The sequence below is a fragment of the Vespula vulgaris genome, chromosome 8, assembly GCF_905475345.1.
Source record: "Vespula vulgaris chromosome 8, iyVesVulg1.1, whole genome shotgun sequence".
Taxonomy (NCBI): domain Eukaryota; kingdom Metazoa; phylum Arthropoda; class Insecta; order Hymenoptera; family Vespidae; genus Vespula; species Vespula vulgaris.
Genome location: NC_066593.1, coordinates 2978171 through 3001131, shown reverse-complemented (window position 1 = coordinate 3001131; position 22961 = coordinate 2978171). Strand labels below are relative to the sequence as shown.

General features: G+C 38.2%; 2 protein-coding genes across 6 annotated transcripts in view; one reads left to right on the top strand and one right to left on the bottom strand.

Annotated features, from left to right (window-relative positions):
* LOC127065699 (neurexin-1) overlaps positions 1 to 22961 on the bottom strand; it is a 287672-nt gene that overhangs the window by 257233 nt on the left and 7478 nt on the right. The window lies entirely within an intron of this gene.
* LOC127065698 (uncharacterized) lies at positions 1834 to 22946 on the top strand. 5 transcript variants are annotated; one of them, XM_050998438.1, is made up of 10 exons: positions 1834 to 2507; positions 6449 to 6540; positions 13269 to 13481; positions 13864 to 14226; positions 14354 to 14682; positions 15761 to 18797; positions 19461 to 19748; positions 19962 to 20152; positions 20942 to 21122; positions 21600 to 22946. In XM_050998438.1, exons 2-10 carry the CDS (start codon positions 6499 to 6501, stop codon positions 21882 to 21884), a joined length of 4929 nt encoding a protein of 1642 aa, XP_050854395.1. In that variant the 5' UTR covers positions 1834 to 2507; positions 6449 to 6498; the 3' UTR covers positions 21885 to 22946. The 5 variants fall into 5 exon arrangements, with proteins under 5 accessions (XP_050854395.1, XP_050854397.1, XP_050854394.1 ...); XM_050998440.1 differs by lacking the exon at positions 1834 to 2507 and adding an exon at positions 5806 to 6089; XM_050998437.1 differs by lacking the exons at positions 1834 to 2507; positions 6449 to 6540 and adding an exon at positions 9991 to 10925 and having other exon boundaries at positions 19605 to 19748.

The window sequence follows — 22961 nt, the reverse complement described above, 5'->3', positions numbered from 1 at the left end:
AAGTTAATAATTGCAGGTTACTCGAGTTACGAGGAAAGGAAGCATCGAAAGTTTTTTTTAATCAGCAACTTCTTCTATGCGTGTTGTTGTTGTTGTTGTCGACAACGACAACGACAACGACAACGACAACGACGAAGCAAATACGCGACGTGTATTTTGATTCATTATGTAAAGGTGCAAAGAGAAGCAAATGAGTCATAAGAGTCACTACCACCCACGAGAAAAGAATAAATCAACTTTTTTATGTCTCATCGTGTCTAACGAAGTGTGAAATCAAAAGTTGTTAGCTAAATGCGAACACGTATTTGACTTCATCGAAAACAATAGGTCACCTATAATCGTGAGACATCTTAGAACGCAGCATCTCTATACCTCTTTAAATTCGACGCAATCCAGACGTAGTTTCTCAAAAGTTTATTTACCACTCGATTTTCTCTAAGTAGAGACTTTAAATCGTACACGGTTTCATCCTGAGAGTATTAATTCGATGTCCATTAATTAACGATTCAATGACATAGGAACTCAAGCCTTTGGCCAATGACTAAGAGAGATTCCTCAGAGATGAGATATCTTTAATTAACTCTACCCTTGGATCCCTATTTTCGAGAATTAAAGGGCTGCTTTTTGTTTTCGTTCAAACGAATCGAACGAAATATTACAAATAAAATGTATTTATCAACGTAGAACACGCGATGCCGTTAAAACCTTGTCTCCTTTCAAATACGATGCTAACTAGAAAAACTACGTTAACTAGCTCTATGTTAATTAGAAATATCCATCTAAGGAGAAAATATCGCTCTGAGAGTTTTCCCATGAGACGAAATAAACGTCGAGCGTGGATCGTAAAGAAAAAGAAAAAGAGAGAAAAAAAAACAGAAAAAAAGAAGAAGAAGAAGAAGAAAAAAAAACCAACTCCGGACGTGCGTTAATGTCATTTTATAGAACACCTATGACTCAGGAGATACGAACTATATGGGATTATATAAATACGCCCAAGTTAAATAATCCTACTCGTATTGCCGAAAGGAGAGCCGAGAACGCTGCTCGGATAATCTTGTTTGTAATAAGAGAGATCCCTCTTTCGATTGATGTTGAAAGCGTCGATTATATTGAAAATTTACTTCGAGAAATAAAAATTGTTAATATCAAATACAATATCCATTTATATATATGTATATACACACTCTTTCTTTCGCATCAAAAGGAAACACCCACGTATCAGGAAGGAAGGTTACGATTGTCCTCGATATTGGCCTCCAGGCAACGAGAAAGTAGGTGTACGTACGAGGAATCAGAATTAGAGGTTACATCTGATGACTACTAGCTCTTCTGTCTTACTCATCGTATCGAATATATTAAAACATCGCGTTAACGCGTTAACGATAATTCCCATAATTACATAGCACTCTTTGAACGTTTAAACGGTTTGTATCGATTATACGATTCAAATGGTAAATTCGTTCCTTGTGCATAACGATCGAACGATTTTATGTTTGGTTATAGGAAATAAGACAGATCGGCCGACACGATCATATCCGTAACATTTAAGAAGATCGATGGATCATTCCTTGCATGGCGTATAAACGATAACCAAGACTTTGCTATCTATCATTTCGTCGAGGAACTCGTCCAGTCTCTTCTCCTCTTTCTCTTCCTCTCCTCTTCCACCTACTACTACTACTACTACTACTATACTAATACTACTACTCTTTCTCCTCCTCTTTCTAGACTCCAACTGCTAAACGAAGCCTTATAGGGAGGATAGCTTAGCTTATGTACCTCGTGAATCACAGCGAGACTTTAAGTCTCGTCGAGCCAGGCAAATTGCATCTACTCTCTTATCCTCTCTCTCTTTCTCTCTCTCTCTCTCTCTCGATTGATAATTAATCCATATCAACACATCGCACATTCGGTCGATGAGACTTCCTTGTTTACATAAATACTATTTATAAGTAAGAGACACCTATCAAACTTAACATATACGATACTTTTGATATAATCAATCTAACAATCATTAATCTATAAAAGTATTAAGCTTGTAAGAAAAAAAAAAAAAAGAAATGTACGCAAGTACCCGTACCAGTTGAACGTGTTCTCACGTTTTCACATTCTTTTTAATCGCGAGAATTCTTCGGATAAAAAAAATGTTAATACATACATCGTTATTAACAAAATAAACGATATGATAAAATACAGAAAGGATCGTAAGAATCGTACTCAAAAACATCGGCTACATTTCTGCATTTATACGTGGGTTGATAACCCTTCCTCTGCATCGTGTGTTTCCTCTTTGCTCGTTCCTTCTTTCCTCTTCCTCTAACGCATTGCTGAGAATTGGAAAGAGAGAGAGAGATATAGGGTGAATGAGAGAGGGAGCGTGAACGGACGAGGAGAGAGGGACGGTGAAACTGTCAGTGTTACATTGGTCCTCAGCACGAAAGGACGAGCTGCACGAATCACCTGCGATTCCTTCTCCGTTGGAGTATCTTTCTACTTGCTTGGAAAAGGTAAGTTTCGTGTTGTTTGTCTCCTAGTTTTCTAACCAATCAGAGTACACGCGAAACGAATCTTCTTCTTCTTTGGTTTACTTTCGGGTTTAATCGTTTAGATACGTCGTTGTAAATCCTAAACGTAACGTTAAACGTAAACGTAATCGTCAAATTAACGAACGAAATTATAGATGGGAAGATAAAATAAAATGAATTCAAAGATTACACGGATAGATAGACGAATCCTGAAAGTAGCTCGTTAAAGATCCGCTCGAGATCATCGCTTTAAAATTTGTAAAATCGTACGGAAATGCGGTTAATTGCAACGAAGAATCGTGACTTTCCAAGGAAAATGATCGTAAGTAAGTACTTTACTCGCTCGCTGCTATAGTTCGCACGCGCTGTAGATCCGCACGAGAGGAGAAAGAGGGAAGATGTTTAGAACAGACTAGACTATGCGTCTATCGAGCGTCTGCTTTCTACGAGTGTTTACAAGACTTCTCGAGACGCGGTAATCCCAATTGTATCATTTTACGCACGGGATTAACAATACTAGATTACGCATTACGATTTGCTTCGACTATTTTTAAAGTTTATTTAAATCGATCGATTGAGAAAGAACTTTCGAAAAATTACCGCGAATATTTTTTTATGATCTTTGTATTTTAATTAAAAATATATATATATATATATCTACGTATAATGTCAGAATTATAAATGATAATATTGTTGTAATTAATAATTAGTAATCAAATACAAATTACAATATTTTCGTAATTATAAATAGTTTACGTGTATCTCTGCATACGTTGGTGGAGAAATTGATATGAAAAGAAAAGAAAAGAAAAAAAAAAATAAAGGAAAAATGTTACGTTCTAATCGAATATATTTTGAAATTTAATTCTCAATGAACAGTCTCGAATATTCTGTATTATTGTATTCTGGAATTAACAAAAGTACGAATAATATCTCTACGATGCATTGGCATGCCGAATAGATATTTCTTTATGATACAAGTTCGTCTCGTTGCAGCAACACGTGCATCCCATGTGGGAGAATGCGTTCGCACGTTTCTCTTAACAAATCGTTCCTTCGTTTTAAAACGAATTACATTCGCATACGATCGCGTCCGACGTTTCTCGTGACCGCCGTTTAATTATAGAAATGGAGTCGAGCGTACCTGCCACAGTGACCATACGCATGGGACTGTAATGGTAATCCTGGCGTACGTACATTTTTAGTTAAACTATAAATAATACTGGCAATAGGACACGAGCGTGACCGAATACCTGCGTTACCCAACGTTATCTTAAAATATGAGATTATCGTTCTTTCGTTATCAGATTAATTAATGCATTTTTTCTAATTAAAATTTGCCTCAGTTTTCCTTAACAAAAGGTCATACCTTTCGAAAGGTCGAAATTCATTTAATTTAGTAACTTTCTTTTTCTAACCTTTCTATCAGTGAAAGAGAGAATAACTTTCCGAAAAAAAAAAAAATAGAAATAAATAAAAAAGGACTCGAGAAAAATAAACATTTATTAACACATCTTGCTGCTTATCCTTCTTCAAGTTAAAATAATTAATTATAAAAATGCAAAGTATGTGACACCAAAGGATTATTCTCTTTTTCCTCTTTTTTTTTCCTCTTTCTTTTTTTTTCTTACGCGGAGAAATCGAAAAACTTGGCGATCACCTCGTTATAATTCCCCTCGAAGTCGTAGAAAACGAATTTCTTTCGAGCGAAACTTTTCAAATGCGATTTTATAAAATATCACGCTTTTTAAAACGCGTCATCATTCTCACGGAAATGCGACGTACATATATACATACGAATATCTACCTGCATATATACACACAAGCCGCGAATTCGTATTACAATGGACTTAGCATACAAAGGGACGAGTTGGGTAATATCGGAGGTACGCGAAGCAGTCCATTCAAGTTCAATAACACCTTGCGAGATTATTCATGAGGGTGGAATCGCAAGTTATTGTAACCGCAAGTTCGCCTTGCAACATATTAGTAGATACCTCGTATTACGATGGCCGAGAGTGCGAATCGATCGCAAGTTAACGATCGAAAGGAGATCATTTTCCAAGGTGATTATTTGCTAATAGAATCGATTGAAATCAACTCGACGAGGACGAGGACGAAGATAACGACGACGACGACGACGATAACGAAGATGACGAACGTATCGAACTTTGATGTCGAACGTTGAAATCGAAAGTTAGCAAAGAATAGAGAATCGCATTCGTCGTTCACGCTTCTTAACCATAAAAGATTGTCGCAATTACGTCATGGGTCGCCGTCATGAGTCACGATAGCTGTGCGCCGTCCTAAAAACGCTATTACGACGACGACAAAGACGACGCTACGACGACGACGACGACGACGACGACGACGACTACTACTATTACTACTACTACTACTACTACTACTACTACTACTACTACTGCTGCTGCTGCATGGCATAGCGGCACACAACTCGAAGTTAATAATTTTCTACGAGGACGCGACCCAGACGCACGAACGAACCCGAATACCTCGTGCCAAACTTCTCCTCGAGAGTTTTCAGTTTTACGGGATGGCCCTTCGTCCAACTTTCGCTTCGCGTCTACCTCTAGTGCTTAGAAATTCTACGAACGTTAATCAGTCTGCGAAAGGATGCGGAATAACTTTACTTTAAGATTAATCGCACGACTTTCTATTTCGATTCATAATAAAAAAAAAAAAACTTTGTTAAAAATTCAAGTTACCAAATAATCGACCGAGAACAATCGGTAGTTTGTCGAGTAGTTGGAAAAATCGATTTTCACTGGTAAGCAATACGAGTGATTGAACAACAACGGTGTGTTCGATTCTACGTAGGTGTAAAATTTTTCATGAATATTCGATCTAGTTATTAAAACCGATTTTCTAGTACTCCAAAACCGATTATCCCGGCTGTGTTCCGAACGAAACTCCACTTCAACTTTTCCTCGTTTCTTTCCAGACTTTATAACGAAATGCAAAAAAATTTCCACGATGTTCGAAGATTCATTTTTATCAAAAGTTCTTCAAGAATAAATCGGAAAAAAAGTCTTTCGGCATTTCGATTATCCAATCGTCTCGTGCTTTCACTTTGTCCACCTGTTCCATGACGACGATCTCGAAGTATTAAACTCGATCCCTTCGTGTCGTTACACGTAATGATTCGCAATATCGTCGTGGGTGGAGAATGAAGCACGAAGTCGATTGTTGTTTGTCTCTCTCTCTCTCTGCGAACGATTTTTGTAGTGAGTAAAAAATCCAACGTTTCTAGACGTGGGTGGATCGATTGGCACGAAACGTGGGCGAGCTCGATATCAGCACATACTTTCTTGTCCCGATCGTGTGTGTTCCTCAATGTCCGTACATTTTGGAAAGCACCTTAATAACAAAGTTTTTCACGTAGGACGATCGTAGAAACTACGTCGATTATCTTCGCCGATCGTTTTTCTCATCGAACTATACGAGCGATTCCACTCGGTGAGCTCGAGGCGTTCAAATTAATCCCGCGCCCGCGTCCGCGTCCTTTTTCTTCGGAACTCGTTTAGCATTCTGTATCTGTGTTAGGTAAGCATGTATTCGGATGCAACGGACTGTATCTAGAAGTGAATATATCTGAGCGTGAGTTACCGGTAGTTTTGAGACTGGTAGTTGGATGCATATTCGGCTACTGCACACACTCGTGGGTTTAATTTAGATAATGACGTCATTAAAAGCTCCAAAGTGCTGGAAGAGTGCCGGCATCCAAACGAACGAACGAACGAACGAACGAACAAACGAACGAACGAACGAACGAACGAACGAACATACGAACGAACGATTGTACCTAAGTAGAGAATAGAAACTATTTTACGATGTCTCCTTAAATCGAGCTACTGTTTTCCGATCAGATTCAATATCGAGAATATCTAATTGCTTGTTTGCAGACGAACGCTATCTAGGGACACGAGGGGAAGAAAAACACGGCTACTCGACTATGGCAGCACCACAGGCGTCATCGCGTCTCGAGATGCTGCAGGTGAGCGAACGAAAATCTTGATAATCGTTCTCGTCAATAAAGAATATCTTAACATCGATCTACGAAAACGTAGATCCTCGAAAGATCGTAACGCGTTTTATGACTGTCCTCGTGAACGCTGGCGCACGTTCTCGATATGTTCTTAGGTTGGATTAAGGCACACCGCTATCTATTTCTCTCTTTCTCTTTCTCTTTCTCTTTCTCTGTCTATCCATACATCTATATATTTATCTATCTATCTCTCGTTCTCCTTTGGCCCACGTATCGGTTATGTGCGCTGACTCGACGCATATATGGCATCCTGTCTTGCCAGCGTATGACCTAGCTAACGACCCACGTATTCGATGTACCCAAAACCAAAGGACAAAGATATCCACTATCTGAATATAATCCTCGTTGAAATACGAAGTCGAACAAACTGGTAAAATGAGATTGAGATGTCGTCGTAATAAATAATTAATTAAACGAGCTTCACGAACTTTGCGTTGATAAATCTAAAGTCTCTCTTATTTCTAATGATTTTATTTCGGATAAAACAATCGCGAGGGATATGATAATAATTTAAAAATTCACGTTCGGTCTTTTGAAAGAGTCCGACTCTTTTAAGATAACTACGAAAAGTCAAATAATGTTAGCTTTCCTTTTCTCTCTCTCTCTCTCTCTCTCTCTCTCTCTCTCTCTCTCTCTCTCTCTCTCTCTCTATCTCTCTATCTATCTATCTATCTATCTATTGATTTATCTATCTATATCTTTCTCCGAGCAAACGAACGAAAGGTTAGCGTCACACGAATAGAAAAGAGTACCGAAACGTCGTCTTGTTTTCTTCAACTCGAGTGGTCGTTCTCTGGTTTCGAATGTCGGTTGCTCGGATAGAAAGCAAAGGCTACTTTGGACTCTCATATAACGACGTCCTAACAAAAGAGCAATCCTCGAAGAAAGGAAGAGGCAGAAGGCAAAATATAGAGAAGAAAAAGGATGGAAAAAGGGATCGGAGGAGAACGGAATCATAGACGCTTGGTTTGTCAACCGCAACCGACCACGGAGATCCGTAACCATAATAATGTGACGTCATTTCCTCCGTCTTTTCAGTCGTCGTCCGACGAAGCCTCGTCCTCGTTCTGCGAACGACTTCGTTGAATTATTTTATTTTCTTCGTCTTCGAAAAAAAAGAAACAAAATAAAAAAGAAAACAATCTCGTTTAACTTAAAATATCTACTTGGAATTATCTAACGAGAATACTTATATTTTATCGAGAAATTCGATCGAACGTTTTTAGCTATGATATTTGAAAGCAAAAATTTTGCGAAGGAATAAAGAAAAAATAAAAAAAAAATTGCTGCAGAAATAAAAGATAAACGAAATGCCGTATCCAAGAGGAAATTTGTATTCTCTCGTAATAAATTTCTCCCGTTTTAAAAATGGGAGAGGAGGGATGAGTGGCGTGCTATAAAAACTTATTAGACAATTCGATGGAAAGAACGGAAAAAATATTTGGACGTCGAGGATAACGAGGATAGGCACGTAGGTGGTATACGTACCGGTGTACTTTCAAAGCACCCACGCTTGCCCAAAACTCAAACGGGATATTTTTCTCATCTCTTCTCTTCTCTTCTCTTCTCTTTTCTTCTCTTCTCTTCTCAATGAAATTCCACGATAATCGGTATTTTTCAATAGAAAATCGTATTTACTATTCTCGTGAGAGCTATAAAGTTTTAATATAGGTATAATACTTTTAACGTACGAGACAAGTCAACGTGTTCTATGTACATATAAACGTTTTATCACGGATAAGGCAGCGCTAGATTCTCTCAAGCCCGTGAACGTAGGTACAACACGTTCGTAGAACGAATCCGGTATATAATTGCGTTAGTTGGCCGTCCGCTTGTCTAACAAGTAAGTACCTGTAACACTCTCCACACAGGCAAAATAAATTACAATTACAAATTGCCAGACCGTCTTGCAACGCGAATCTTCTTATAAATAATTTATATCATTCAAGGATGACCGTTATCGAGAGTGTCGATAAATACCAGAAAAAGAAAAATAGATAAATAGAGAAAGAGAGAGACAGGTGGTAGTCCTCCTTGCTCCAAACCCACATTTACAGATTTATCCGTATCAGAACTAGAGGACGCAGAACTGGGACCGCAAGCTCGCACCTTCTTCTCGCATGACATCGTGACGGCATTCACGTCCATGAAACCACATAAAAACGTGAACGAGTTCACCTCCCGCCATGTCCGATATACCTGTTTCCCATTAAATAATAAAAGCGAATGTCAGTCGAATGACAAGTTACTCGGTAAACTAGATACAACAAACAGAGATAACATTGAATGAGTATGATTACATTTGTTTATTTTCTATATTCTTTTTCTTTTCCTTTTTCGTAGAATTCGAGAAACTTATTTGTTTCCGCGATAACGACGAAGGACGTAAAAGTTCGAAGGAAATTTTTTCTCCCCTTGTGTTCGCACGTAGTCGATCGTTTCGTAAACACACCCTACTAACGACAAATACCGACTTATGTATGTATACGTATATTAAGATATATTAAGAACGTAATTACGCCTTCTCGAAAAAGTATCATGACGTAATTATGCTCCTTTAATGTCCTTCTTTTTTCTCTTCTTTTCATTCGTCCCAGAACGACTGAGGAAGGTCAAGCGTAGGCAGTTAACAATCGTTTCTCTCTTCTTCGTAACTTCGGCACACCTTTGTCCGCGAATATTTTATATAATACTACATTTTCTATTTAATATAAAACGATCGTAATAGAAAGTACACTCGAGAATTATTTCATTCGTTGACCTAATTGTCCATTGTGAAGTAGGAAACTCGTTACAGAGAATTGTACTTATTGGTTATTACTTATCACGGGTGATTAGGGAAAGGCCTGTTTGAACGAGTAAGCAATCGTCTTGCACAAGCGAGACGATATTCTCGAGAGACCTTGAACCTTTCGCTCGATGGAGTCAGAATTTCTAGGTGCTTCGATCCGTGGAACGTCGATATGCTGACCTTGAATTTCTCCACCACCCGTTCTATGTTCTCTCTTATACTCTATCGAAAAGTATCTTTTACGCGATCGATTTATTATTCGGAATAGAATCAAAAACTATAATTCAATCGTAAAAATTGATATAAACGATCTCTCTCGCGAAAATCCTCGTTAATATTCCTCAAACGATTAAACTATCGAACGAAAATGTTAGTTTCGAAAAGACGTCGTCGTCGTCTTTATAACTATAACGCAGTCGTCCTGTATTTATTATACGTAGTATGGGAAACTCTCTAAGGATAGAAATGTTACGCATGCGTGGCAACAAAACACGAATACACTGTAGAGAGTTGAATATAACACAGTTTACTGTGGCAACATTCGTGCGCTGCCCTACGAGTACTCTTTCCTCTTTCTAACGGTACGTCCAACATTTCGTTAGAAACTGAAACTATAACGTTGTCGATATAGAGAGTAATAATAGAAAACAAACACTTAAGAGAAGTTGTTGGATGAAAAGAAAACAAAGATATTGTACGCATATCGTTACTTGTATAATCACATTATAAGAGAATTATCGTTATTACACGTATATAATATATATATATATATATATGTGCGTATGTATCTGTACATGCATATGTATATATATATAAAGAGAAAATATAAAACGGACGGTATAAAAGCAACGATACAGTAAGAAAGCACCGGAACACGCGATATGCAATTCGCGGAAGTTCGATAACGAACTTGGTACGCTTCGCTCGACTAACGTCTGAACAGCAGCGAGTTTCTCGAGGAACTAGTCCTTCCAAAGTTTACGAAGAGAAGACTGTGAACTTGACACGCGGTACTACGACCTTCTCATCGTCAACAAATCAGACGCACAATAAAACTTGTCTCTACTCGTCAGGACGACAACAGTGAATAACACATACATATGTACACATACGTAAATATAAACAACGATTAGCTCATCGTTGTTATTCAATATCAATACTAAGAAAAATCTAGTTTATCGAGACGAACCATTTAAAGAATATTTTCAATGAGCTCAATGTCAACAATAAAGGCAAGTCATCTCCTTTAATATGATCGACCATAATGGAGGACAATCGGTCAGAAGTGCGAAGACAAAAGGTCAAGGGGTATAGCGACTTGGTGGAGAAATTTATTGTCTGTTGGCAAGATCGTACCGAAGAAAAAAATAATCACGATACCATCGTTAAAAATAAATCCAATAAACGAACGAAAATCGAATCGATCATGTCGAAGCAACTTGCCAATCGTGCCATACCGATGGATCTGCAAACGTCATCGAACTTTCATGAACTTGCTTCCTTTCCTACAAATCTGACCAACGGAGTAAAGTCTCCGGAAAATGTAATGTACTATGTATCACGATGCACTATCGAAATAGAGTAGATAGCTTTTCATATCGGTCGAGGCGAAACGACGATTCCCTTATAGTTTTTTTTAAATGTCATAAACTATGACGTATATATATAGTATATACATATATATACATATATTGAAAAAGATACTCTCTTCGTCTCGTCTTTGATCGCATCTTTTCTTCTTTTCTTCGTTCAAGAAAGCCTCGTCCTTCTTTCTCTCTCTCTCTCTCTCTCTCTCTCTCTCTTTCTTTCTCTCTATGAAATGCAACGAAACGAACTCGGACGATGAGAGACCAGTTTTCAAGGGACAACGTGACGACGAGTCTTACGAAAGCACTCGTCGTTGACCTCCTTTCTGCCTTCGCCATCAACGTATATTCGCATCTTTTTCTCTCTTTCTCTCGTCCTCGTCTTTTCTTTATCTTCTTTCACCTTTCCTACCATTTTCTTGCTCCCTTTTCACAGCTTCAGGCCGTTTACACTGACCCAGCGACTTCTTTAAGGACAAGGTGAACGCACTCTCTCCTCCATCACTCTCTCCCCTCCCTAAAACACCTACAAACATATACATACACATTAATTTCCAGTTTCACCCACGCGAAGAAACCCCTCTGAAGGACTCATTTCACCGATAAACGTGTTCCTCGAGTGTCCTTTCTTGCTCAAAGGACACTCGCATTCGCAATTACGTGATTTGCCTTTTTTTTTATTTTTCTTTTTTTCTTTTTTTTTTATTCCTCGCTGTAACGTTATACAAGAAAAGAGAGAGAGAGAGAGAGAGAGAGAGAGAGAAAAGAAACGCAAAGTATCCTGACCTAATCCAAATCAAATTTAACACGAACGACGGACTATCACGCTAGCTTTGCCTTGGTTCACATTCTCCTCGAAAGTATGGCGACCGAACACGTTTCTTCCTTTTTTTTTCCTTTTTTCTAAGAAATTCCGTAACACGTGGACGCTCGCTTCATCACGCTTCGTCAGATTGTTTATTCTCTTATACCACGGAATAATGCAAATTTTCTTGATTGGAGGCACTATCTCTTTCTCTCTCTCTCGTTCGTGAGAGAATGATTGGTAGCGTGCACTTAATGCGAATCGATCGCTGGTATTACGTCCGAGAACGCTTGTCGATGCTCTCTCTATAAATAAAGTCGCTAAGCTTTAAGCACGTATCACGATTTCAAAAGTCACGTGATATCGTTCGAATCACGTCACTTTCATTGGCATCGGTCTATCATAAAAATTTCTTGAATACGAGAATGTGACGATAAGAGGGATGACGACGAGGGTTATTATAAAGTGACTCTCATTAAACAAAACGCTTGAAAAGGTCATGGTTCTATTCGATACCATCGATATTAATGCATCTAATCGACATTACATTGTCGACCATCCAGACAAACGCATCCGAAATTCAAGCGTGTACGTCCGCGAATACGAACTCGATGAACACAAGCAAGTATAGGCAGGTTGCCGAAGCGGCTAGCCGAGGCACGCTAGAACGCTGTCTCATTAGGGTTAAATCAATTATCGGTGTGCCTGATTGCCAACTCAATGATTCAATCAGCATCGAATTTATATTTGCGTCGTTGTCGAAGGTGTACCTTACCTAACATCGTGATAGTTATACTTTAGATAATGGATATTACAAGGACAAACCTTTCCATCTTTGTGAGCTTCCATCTCTGTCATTTAAAATGTATTCAACCGGCACTAGGATCTTAACAGATCTATATAACCAAATGCGATTACCCAAAAGTTCTTTGTATCGTTCAAAAGATATTCAATTTCTCTAGTAGCGAAAACGAATAAGAAACCTACTGCTAGTAATTACTCGCAAAAAAAAAATCTAAATTCCAACTAGTCGTTTAGAAAAGTGAAAGGACGCAAGATGGGAAAAAGAAAACAGAAAAAAAGCTACAGGTATTTTATCTTATGATTTCGATTCGCTATGAAAGAAAGAATGAAGATTTCGTCGCGGCCTATATAGCTACGCATAGAGCGTTAAACATTAAGGGGGAGGGAAAAGTTTCGACGCGCTTTGTAAGAGCGGACCAGTCGAGCTAACGAGTTTACTAACCCCTCGGTAGGATGTAGGTCAGAAGGAATCGATGAGGTCGGACGTTACCCATCGCACTCGCGGTGCATATGCATTACGTGCACCGAGTCGGACTATAGCGTGCAACTCGTGGTTCTATTCGCGGTCGGTGTCTTGCGAACGGATCGTAGAACACGGAAAGCTTGCTTAGGGCTTAGGGCTAAAGGGCGGGTCGGCCTCTCGATGACTGCCATCACGAGGGAGAATTATAATTATCAACGCGTGTCGCAGGCCCGCTTTCAACAGAAGCAGCTGCAGGAGAAGGAACAGAAATTACTGCAGCTTTACGACCAACAACAGCAGAGGGCATATCAGGTGGCACAAAGAGGCAGCTCAGGATCGAATGGCTCTGGCCAAGGGAGCTCAACGGTTAACCACCATCACCAGATTGTTACAAGGACTTCTTCCTCCGGTCACATGACCTCGACCTCGCAAGCTACCAAGGTAAAACATTTATCTTCTGCGAGCTTGATATATCTACGTCAACGAATGGAAAGACGGATAGCGATGGGTGTCCGTTCGATCGCACCTCTTCTAAATTTTACTCGGATATTTCGAAACACTTTGCATATTATTCAAGATTGCTCGATCTCGAGTTTTTCGAGAAGAAAAATAAAGGAAAATAATTCGTGAAAGTTTTAACGATTTTATTTTAATAATATTCCAATACTATTGGATTTTTATAAGTTTTCAAAACTTTGAGAAGTAAAGAAGTTGGAAAAATGAGCATTTAACGAATCTTCGATAAACTAAAAGAGAAATATCGCCCTCCTAACGTCAAGCGGTATTACTCGACGATTCAATCTTATCGAAATTCTCGAACAAGGTGAAGCAAGTATTCAACGATCGACGACAGACGAACGTCAAAGGCATCGACAGAAGTTACCCCCTCGAGCCACTTGACAATAAAACGAGAAAGCAACCGATAAGCAATGGCATCGGCAATTCGAGGAACAATGGTTTGACCGTCAATCGACAATCCATTACTGTAAAACGCGTAACGCGTTCCGACGTAAACAGCAATGTTAACGATGGCAAACCTATCGTTTCTTATCACGAAGAGATCGCAAGGGAATCATCATCTTCGCGTGACGTACCTTCGAACGAGTCACGTAAAGAGGACGACGTGGAAGTGTTCGGTAACGAAAATCGTACGACTCATTACGTTAATGGAAATTATCCTGATCAGGTTGGTTGAAATAATTCATTTTCTCTTAAACAAATTTCTTTTTTTTTTTTCTTTTCTTTTCTTTGTTTCTCCTTCCCTCTCATTTCCATTAAGCGGATAAACAGAGAGGAAATACATTTTGTTACAGATACAAATCCGAGAGATCATGGACGAGGACACGATTCAAAGAAATCGAATGATGGCGAAGCTACATTTGATGCAATACGACGAGACGTTGAAGTATCGCGTTAAAAATGATCTCGAGAGCGAAGAATTTCCGGAAGATCTCTTGGTCGAAGTAACCGACAAAGTACCGAAGAGAACTGTCAGCAAGAAGTTATCTCAAGCCGAGGCACGCTTGGAACGATTCAAGAATATGAATGCCAAACGAAATAATGCTAGCAAACTTTCAAATTCGACGACTACAGGGGGCAAGAAACGATCGGAACCATTGCTCCCAGCACGAACGACTTCGAGGTATTTTATCGTTTATAGAATTCGCGTTCTTTAAGATCCTCCTTTGTCATTCGACGGAATTTTCGATTTGGAAATATTCGATTGATAAATCATTATACATATATGTTTATATGTTCTCGAAAAAACCAATCTACGCGAGTAGAATAACTAGAAAATAAATCATGCTAACAATACGCAACTGCTTACCACACGATTAATTTTTGTCGTCATATATCGTTGCAATCGCTGACTAGGCATTAGGCATTTAAAACTATGCAAATGTAGCAGCTTAACAAATAGATAGAACTTCCGAGAAAGAAAGCAAAAGAGAAAGAGAAACGGAGAGAGAGAGAGAGAGAGAGAAATAAAGAAGGAAAGAAAGTGAGAAAGAAGCAATTTTCGTGCTTTTAACGAAGGATTTAAAATCGCTATATATATGTACATATATAAAAGGGAAAAAAAAACAGACGAAAACGAAAGAAATGCAGGATCCTGTGTTATCCCGCTTAATGTTACGACGGGAGAATAATTTGAGAGGAAAAGAGACATATAACAATTAAATTGTCAATGTTGAACGAGATCCTGAAAATATCGGAGGTCGCTGGAAGCTTCGCATTGCTGTCTGTGACATCAATTTAACAAGGCAGAAAGAGGATGTCGAATGGAGTCCCTAACTCGATTCTAAACGCGGCGAAACCTTCGAGATAGATCCCAGCTTAAGCTCGCTGACGACATAATCCTGCTGCGAACAAATTCGGCCGGCTGGCTCTCGCTGTATCTCCTTTTTGTCTGTTCATCCGAATGTATCCCCTAACCCCAGTCACACAGTGGTTTTAACATAAGGTGATAAGGAAAATACAAATGATTTCAGTTTTTTCTTTTTCTTTTTTTTTTTCCCATTAGCGACTAGAAATATTCAATGTAAAATGCCTCTCGCGCATTAAACGCACGATCACTAACCACATCATTTTCGTGCTAAGCTAAAAAAAAAATATCTCTACTTGGATTACAAGGTCGTCGATAAAGCCATTAAAAAACAAAAATAGAAAAAAAAAAAGAAATTATCACCTTGGCCATTGGCAAAACTTACGTTTCTTAGAGACGGCAGCAATGGCGTAACGACGAGTGCAACGACCACGAAGACGAAAACAGGACATGTCAGGGAGAAACGATCGAATAAGTCTAAAACTGAAAAAACTAGAGTAAAATACGGTCAAGAGCCATTTGAAAAATCGAAGACAGAGGAAGCTAAATCGAAGAAAATACGATACGATAGAAAAACCGGCACGTCTGCGGGAAGCTCCATATTTCAAAAGAGAAAAGCCGATGTCCCTACCGTAGACGAAACGATATATCGTAGAGATAGCCCAAGATTCTTTTCTAAGGAATCGGAGAAATCTGCTACGAAGATATCTATCGATACGTTGGACATCTCGACGCGTACATCGAAACCTTCCTCGAATACGAAACGACCAGTCGCCAGTCCAAAAGTTTTTCTTAGAAAACTCAACAATTTTCCCATCGCTCGAAGCAACAACGATAAACGTTCTTACAAAAGAGAAGCATCCACTTTTTCGCCTTATCGTAGACGATCCGAAAGTTCAACCACGACAAGCGTGGAATCTAAACATAGTCCTTCTCCGGAATTAATCAGTATCGTAGAAAAACGTGATACAAGTCCTGAATTTTTCTGCGTTGAAACTGAAAAATCCGCTACAACGATGAGTCTTAAACCAAGACGAAAGAGTACCGACGAGGACAAACGCGATGGTATCATCTCGAGTAAAGATTTTCAATCGAATATGTTTGAAAAGATGATCGCCAAACAAAGTCCATCGTATTTAAAACTGGAACGTAAAATTCGTAAGTCATCAGATAGTTCCGATATTTCTAACAAGAGTTTCAACTTCGAATTAAAGTCACCAAGAGATTCGATAAATAATTTACGATCTATACAACTTATTCGTAACGTTATGAAAAGACAAAATGCGGGACAAGAAGATACGAAGGATCAAAATCGTTCAAAAATTGATTCGATAAAATATTCCAGTATTTCGTCGAAAACGAAGGAGAACAAGCGAGACGATAGTAAAGTATCAGTCAATAAAAAATCTCCCGTTGATACTATTAAAAAATCTTTTCTTAAAATAGATCTGAAAGATACTACCGATTTAAAGAACGCATCAAGTAATCGCGGACGTAAACTTTCGTTAAAGACTACCGACACGAATCTACAATCAAGTCCAAAGAGTCCAAAGAGTCCAAAAAGCACGAAAAGTTTCACGCCGACCGAAGTAGATACCGAAATTCAAGAAATTACGATGACCGATCAACACATGCGTTACGACGATAATACGTCCAAAAGGAAAGAAAAAAAAGATATTAAAAAATTGATGACGGACGAAACTTATTCGAAGTCGAGTGGGAAAAAGTTAAAAAATAGCGACAAGATAAGATCGGCAAATCTCTTTACTTATCCCATTCGCAGAGAAGGTAAAAAAAGGAATTCCGTATTAGAGTCGAATATATTTCATCGTACGAACGAAACCGACGAAGTTCAAACGTTTCAGGAAAGTAATCGATCATTAAACGAAAAGTCATGGAAAAAACAAGAGATAGAAAGTATAGATCTGAAAGGTTTGACGAGTTCGAAGTCGAGCAAAAGGCATTTGTCCAAGAACGAGAAGATAATTGTTTCTGTTCCTAAACGACGAAACAGTAAAGATTTGAAAGCCATTAAAAATGAATCTTTACGATCGAAAACTTCGTCGCTTTGCTCGAACGAGGACAGAATGTCGAAGAATCGAAGTACTAATGTAAGTTTGAAAGACATAACTTTCGATGAATCGAGGAAGGAAATTCGAGAGAGAAGTACCTCCCCTTTATACAAACGAGTTCTTCAAAGTCCGACGGAACAAATTAAAAGTGAAGGCGCGAAAGAAGAATTGCTACGATCTACCGAACTTATACGACGCGTAATAAAGGCTCAACATTCTGATAAGCAAGAAATGAGTAACTTGAAGTTTACAGAATCAGTTACAAAAAATGAATCCAACGATATATATTCCAATAGAATTTTGATGATATCGTCACCGACAAATACAAATTACTATGGAAGAACCGATTCCATAGAATCCGCTCTCAAACGTTTCGATTCGATCGGTGCAGAATCTGAATATCAAGACACGATAGGACGTGATTGCGTGGACGGTATAACGCACGATTTATCATCTAAAATCAATGTCGAAAAGATATCAACGACGATCTCGAGCGAGCCGAAAGAATCTATAAAAACAAAAGCAAGGAGCAAAAGGTTAGAATCATCGCAAGTTAAAATGGATCGATCGAAATTTGATTCTAAAAGGAAGAATACAAACGGTAGCATACTTAAGAAATCTCCAGGTCATTCGAGAAAAATACTTTTAACGAAGATAGATTCTTTACGGGAAGGTCGTATTAAAGGAAAGAAAATAGCGGAAGCGAAAGACTCGATGAAGATTGCTCGAACTCCAAAATCACGATCTCCAATTTGCAAACGCAAACTTTTTCACGATCCGGGTTTTGAAAAAGAAAACGAGCGTGTGTGTACTAGCTCCGTAAACTATCCGTTTCACAAACAGAAAACAAATGATTTTCTTAGGAGATCCATGGAAATTTCTACGAGGGAGAATAAAAAAAAACACGAAGAGGAGGATTGTACGCTTCTAGTAAAGCCATTACGTTCTATCGAGGACATACGAAAATCCATCCTATCTGATAGTAGCGGAACGACGGTAGTAGCATTGACACAAATAACCAATATCGATCCCGCGAGACAAGCCGAAATGGGGTCAGCGATTGCAAATGAAATTTTAAAGGCTTCGACGAAGTCCGAAAGGCAGTCGCGAATTGTCGTCGACAGTGACCCTCTAAATAAAAAAAGGTTTCCTTCGAACGATCGATCGAAGAATAATTCTCACCTACGAGATTATGGAAAGATTTTATCTAAGAACTCGATGCGTTTTGGTAGGATTACGAAAAGTCCGAGTCCCGACTCGACAAATTCGAAAAAATCTTCGGATAACGATTGTCGTACGATCGTGACTAGAAGAAGCGTTCCTTCCTCACCTTCGAAGAGTCCAGATATTTTACCTAGAGTAAGTATTCCTATTTATGCACACGCAGGTTTATACATATTTATGTAATTACATTGAGTTGGTCTAGGAAGTTCGTGCCGATTGGAAAACTTTATCAAGTGTTCCTGAACATTAGTTTTCGATGAATTTAATATTTTGACTATTTCGCAAACTGTACATTGCTGATTATTGTAGATCAGTATATCGATTTGGTCATAAACGCTGAAATGTTTTCCCAAACGTTTGACATCTTCAAAACTGAAATCTCTAACTCGAAACTTTGCGAATCATTTCCCAAAGAGTCCGTCCTTTCAGCAAAATCGTAAACGGTATAAATGTTTTTTATCGATTGCGTTGCACTTTTGTCTTTCCTATAGTAATTTATAGCCTTTCATCTTCAATGAGACACAAAATTGGAATGAATCGCTAAATAAAAAAAAAAATAAATAAATATGGATCAAATGCCTCCTTTCATATACATATACATAAAAGGATTTTTAGTATCGTTTTACATGTACCGACATGTTCCGATAGATATATAAAGAAGCAGCACAAACTTTCCGAACAACCCAATATATAATCCTGTCATTCTATAGAACTTCACGCCTATATTTATTTATTACTCTTCCAATGAAACGGGACGTAGGTACATAGATTATTAATAGCGACGATTTTTTCTTATAGCGTGTCTCGACCGAGTCTAAGACTCAAGAAACGAAGCCATCGATAAAAGCGAGCTTCGTGAAAGCTTCGGATTCGATCACGTCTAAAAGATCAGCGACGAGAGCGGATGTTCCTAACGTCTTTCAGAACGGTTTACATTTGCAGGAACAGATCGTCGAAAGGAAGGAACAAAACGATGTACCGAAGAAATGTCAGGCGTTTACGATCGACTTCGAGGAACGATCGTTCTCGAAGAGTAACGATAGTACGGATTCCAAAAGGCCATTGGCCAAAAAGCAATCGATGGAAGTGAGTAAAAATTTCGTTAGTTATATACATTTGTCAAGGCGGCACTGAAAAAAAAAAAGAAAAAAGAGACACGTATACATATCTATGTGCATATATGTGTGTGTACGTATGTGTGTATATATATATAAAGTGACAGAGAGTATCGATGTAGAATAGAAAAATGACATCCTCGTGAGAATCTAAATTTCTACGTTCTCTTTATTTCATTTTGAGAAACAGCAAACATCATCGGCCACATCGGGGAGACCGACGTCCTCGACCTCGTCCGCTTCCAGCGGCAATACAACGCAGGCTCACATTTCCAACTCGAAAGGAAGAATGGCTACGAGAGCGAGGACTCCGATCAGCGCTTCACCAACCTCCAAAGGACATTCTGCTAAAGGTGGAACCAGTCAAAATACCACGTAAGACAAAAAAAAATGATAACGGAGCCCTTTGGCTGCTTTTTTTTTTTTTTTTTTTTTTTTTAACACCGATATTTTAGACATTTTAGAATTTATCCGAAAACGTTTTTATCTAAATGAATAAAAAAGAAAGAAAATAAGAAACCGAGAAATAACTCTCAATAGCTGCTTTTTAAAAAGCAGACGATCGTTCTTACCGCTTTGTAACTCGTTCAAACTATAAAGGAGAAGAATTGGCAGAACGAGAAAGAGAGATAGCCAAAGTAATTCGTTATTATGCGAAACGACTTATATAGAAACAATCAAGAGATAGGATAGAGATAAATAGATAGAAATAAAAAGCGAAAGAGAGAGAAAGAGAGAGAGAGAGAGAGAGAGAAAGAGAAAGAGAAAGAAAGGGAGAGAGGGAGGGAGGGAGGGAAGGAAAGAGGGAAATGCAGATGAAGCTTTATTATATCAGAGCTCTTGAAGCGTGCTGTGCTTTACAGACCGTCCCATCTCGACAACAAGCAAACGAAAAAGAGAAGTGAAGATGAAGATAGTCGTAGCTAGTATGTACATTGCTCTGCGCTCTTTCATTTGCCTTTGTTCTCCAATCGTTGTTAAGAAATAAAATCAAAGAGACAGAGAGAGAGAAAGGGAGAGAGAGAAAGAGAAAGAGAGAAAGCTCGTAAAAATCGATTATTATCTTGGCATTTTCACTATTTAATTTTCTTCATCTTATTAGCACGATTTGAATCTTAATTGAGAATACTTTCGAAAGAGAAATCGGTCTAATGATCGTTTCAGAGAGAACCTTATCGCCTGCAAGGTGTGCGGACGTCGATTCGCTCAAGATCGCGTGAACCTCCATGAGCAGATATGCGCGAAAACTATGCAAAAGAAAAGGAAACAATTCGACACGACCATGTACAGAGTTAAAGGGACCGAATTAGAATCATTCGTAAAGAAGAGCTCCAAGAAAAGCGATGTAAGTTCGTTCAATCTATACGAGGGAAGGATCGAAACAATCTCGAAATGTTTTCCTTGCGACAAAAAATATAATATATAAATCTAAATGCAGATATCTCTTAATCGTTACATTCGCGATCTATATACATAAGAAAACGGTATACGGTATGTAGCTATTTCTAGCATAGATAAAAGAGATTTTACCATTGCTCGAAAGAGATATAGAATAGTTTCAAAAATATAGAAAACTTTAAAGATTTTCTCTTTTCTAAAAAAGACCAGAAGAAAGAGAAGGAGAGAGACAGAGAACAAGAGAGAGTATGTTTACACTTAAGATTTGAGTCTCCTCGAAAGTGTCAGATGGAAGTAAATTCTGTTACGAACGATTCGGACCAAGGGAACACTTTTGATCCTTCCCTTTATAAAAGAATCGAGTATTTAGGTCGGTCATCTTGCGATGTCTGAAAATACGTATCGATTGTGTAATCGTTTGCAGTTGAAACCGAAGAAGCCAGAGGTGAAGTCGAATTGGCGACGTAAGCACGAAGAGTTCATAAATGCGATTCGCTCGGCGAAGCAAGTTCAGGCACATCTGGCGGCAGGTGGACGATTGAGTGACCTTCCACCACCACCGGTCAGCGACACCAGCGACTACATTCAATGTCCGCATTGTGGCAGGAAGTTCAACCAAGCGGCAGCGGAGCGTCACATTCCGAAGTGCGAGCACATGCTGCACAACAAGCCCTCTTCACGTCCACCACCACCACGACCGAGGCGTTAACCAACTCGACCATTCTTCCTTCTTTACATCCCTTTTAACCCTTTCCATCGGCTCCATTTTTCTATCGATCGAGGATAAAACGGAAAGAGGACGTTCCGAATAAAGAAAAGAGCTTACTAAGAGTCCACCAAATCATTCCTAAATCGAATTTAACGTTTAATCCGTTCTATACTCGATCCCTTTCACGCTTACCGTCTCTATCTCGCGTATAATTTTATACACACTTTTTATTTTCTTTTTTCTAATATAACATCCTCTCTATGATCAATAATAATAATAATAATAATAATATTATTAATATTAATGATAATGATAATAATGGTAATAACAACGACAACAAAAACAACAACAACAATGATAATGATGATAATAATAATAATAATAATAATAATAATAATAATAATTGTAATAACAAAGAACACTTTAATTATTATTTTCAATTATTATTTGATTATATTTACGATGATGATGTGTACGAGATAATAAAGGCGCGTATTCGTGTTATTATCGTGTTACGTATGTAATTGTATTTCGTTTCACGATCATCGATCCATACCACTTACTCGTTGATTTATCAGTCATTCTTTTATCTTCGTGAGTAAATTCTTTATCGTGTCGCTTACAAATATTCTAGTAAAATGCTTACTCCTTCGTGTCAACGTGTGTATATATATATATACACACACACACACATATGTGTAACGTGTTATATTTAAGTTGCGTTCCAATTATCTTCGGTGATATTTTTAATGCCAAGATACATATATACGAGTATATCTAGTTATTTTCTCGTTACACGCGTATCGATAGAAAATGCCAAGTGTCATTTTTTTTCTAATGCAATTTTAAGTAACTCAATGATTTCATTAACACTAAAAAATTAACATTACTCACGCTGGAATTTCACGTTATACGACTTTTTTTTTTCTTTTTTATAATATGCGTTAACGAATGAAGAAAAAAAAATGAAAAGAAAAAAATGTTATACTTTTATACAATTGCTATTAATCGTATGTCGGATTTGATGTATTGTTTAAATAAAAATAAAATTTTTTATCGATACTTTAATCATTTTTT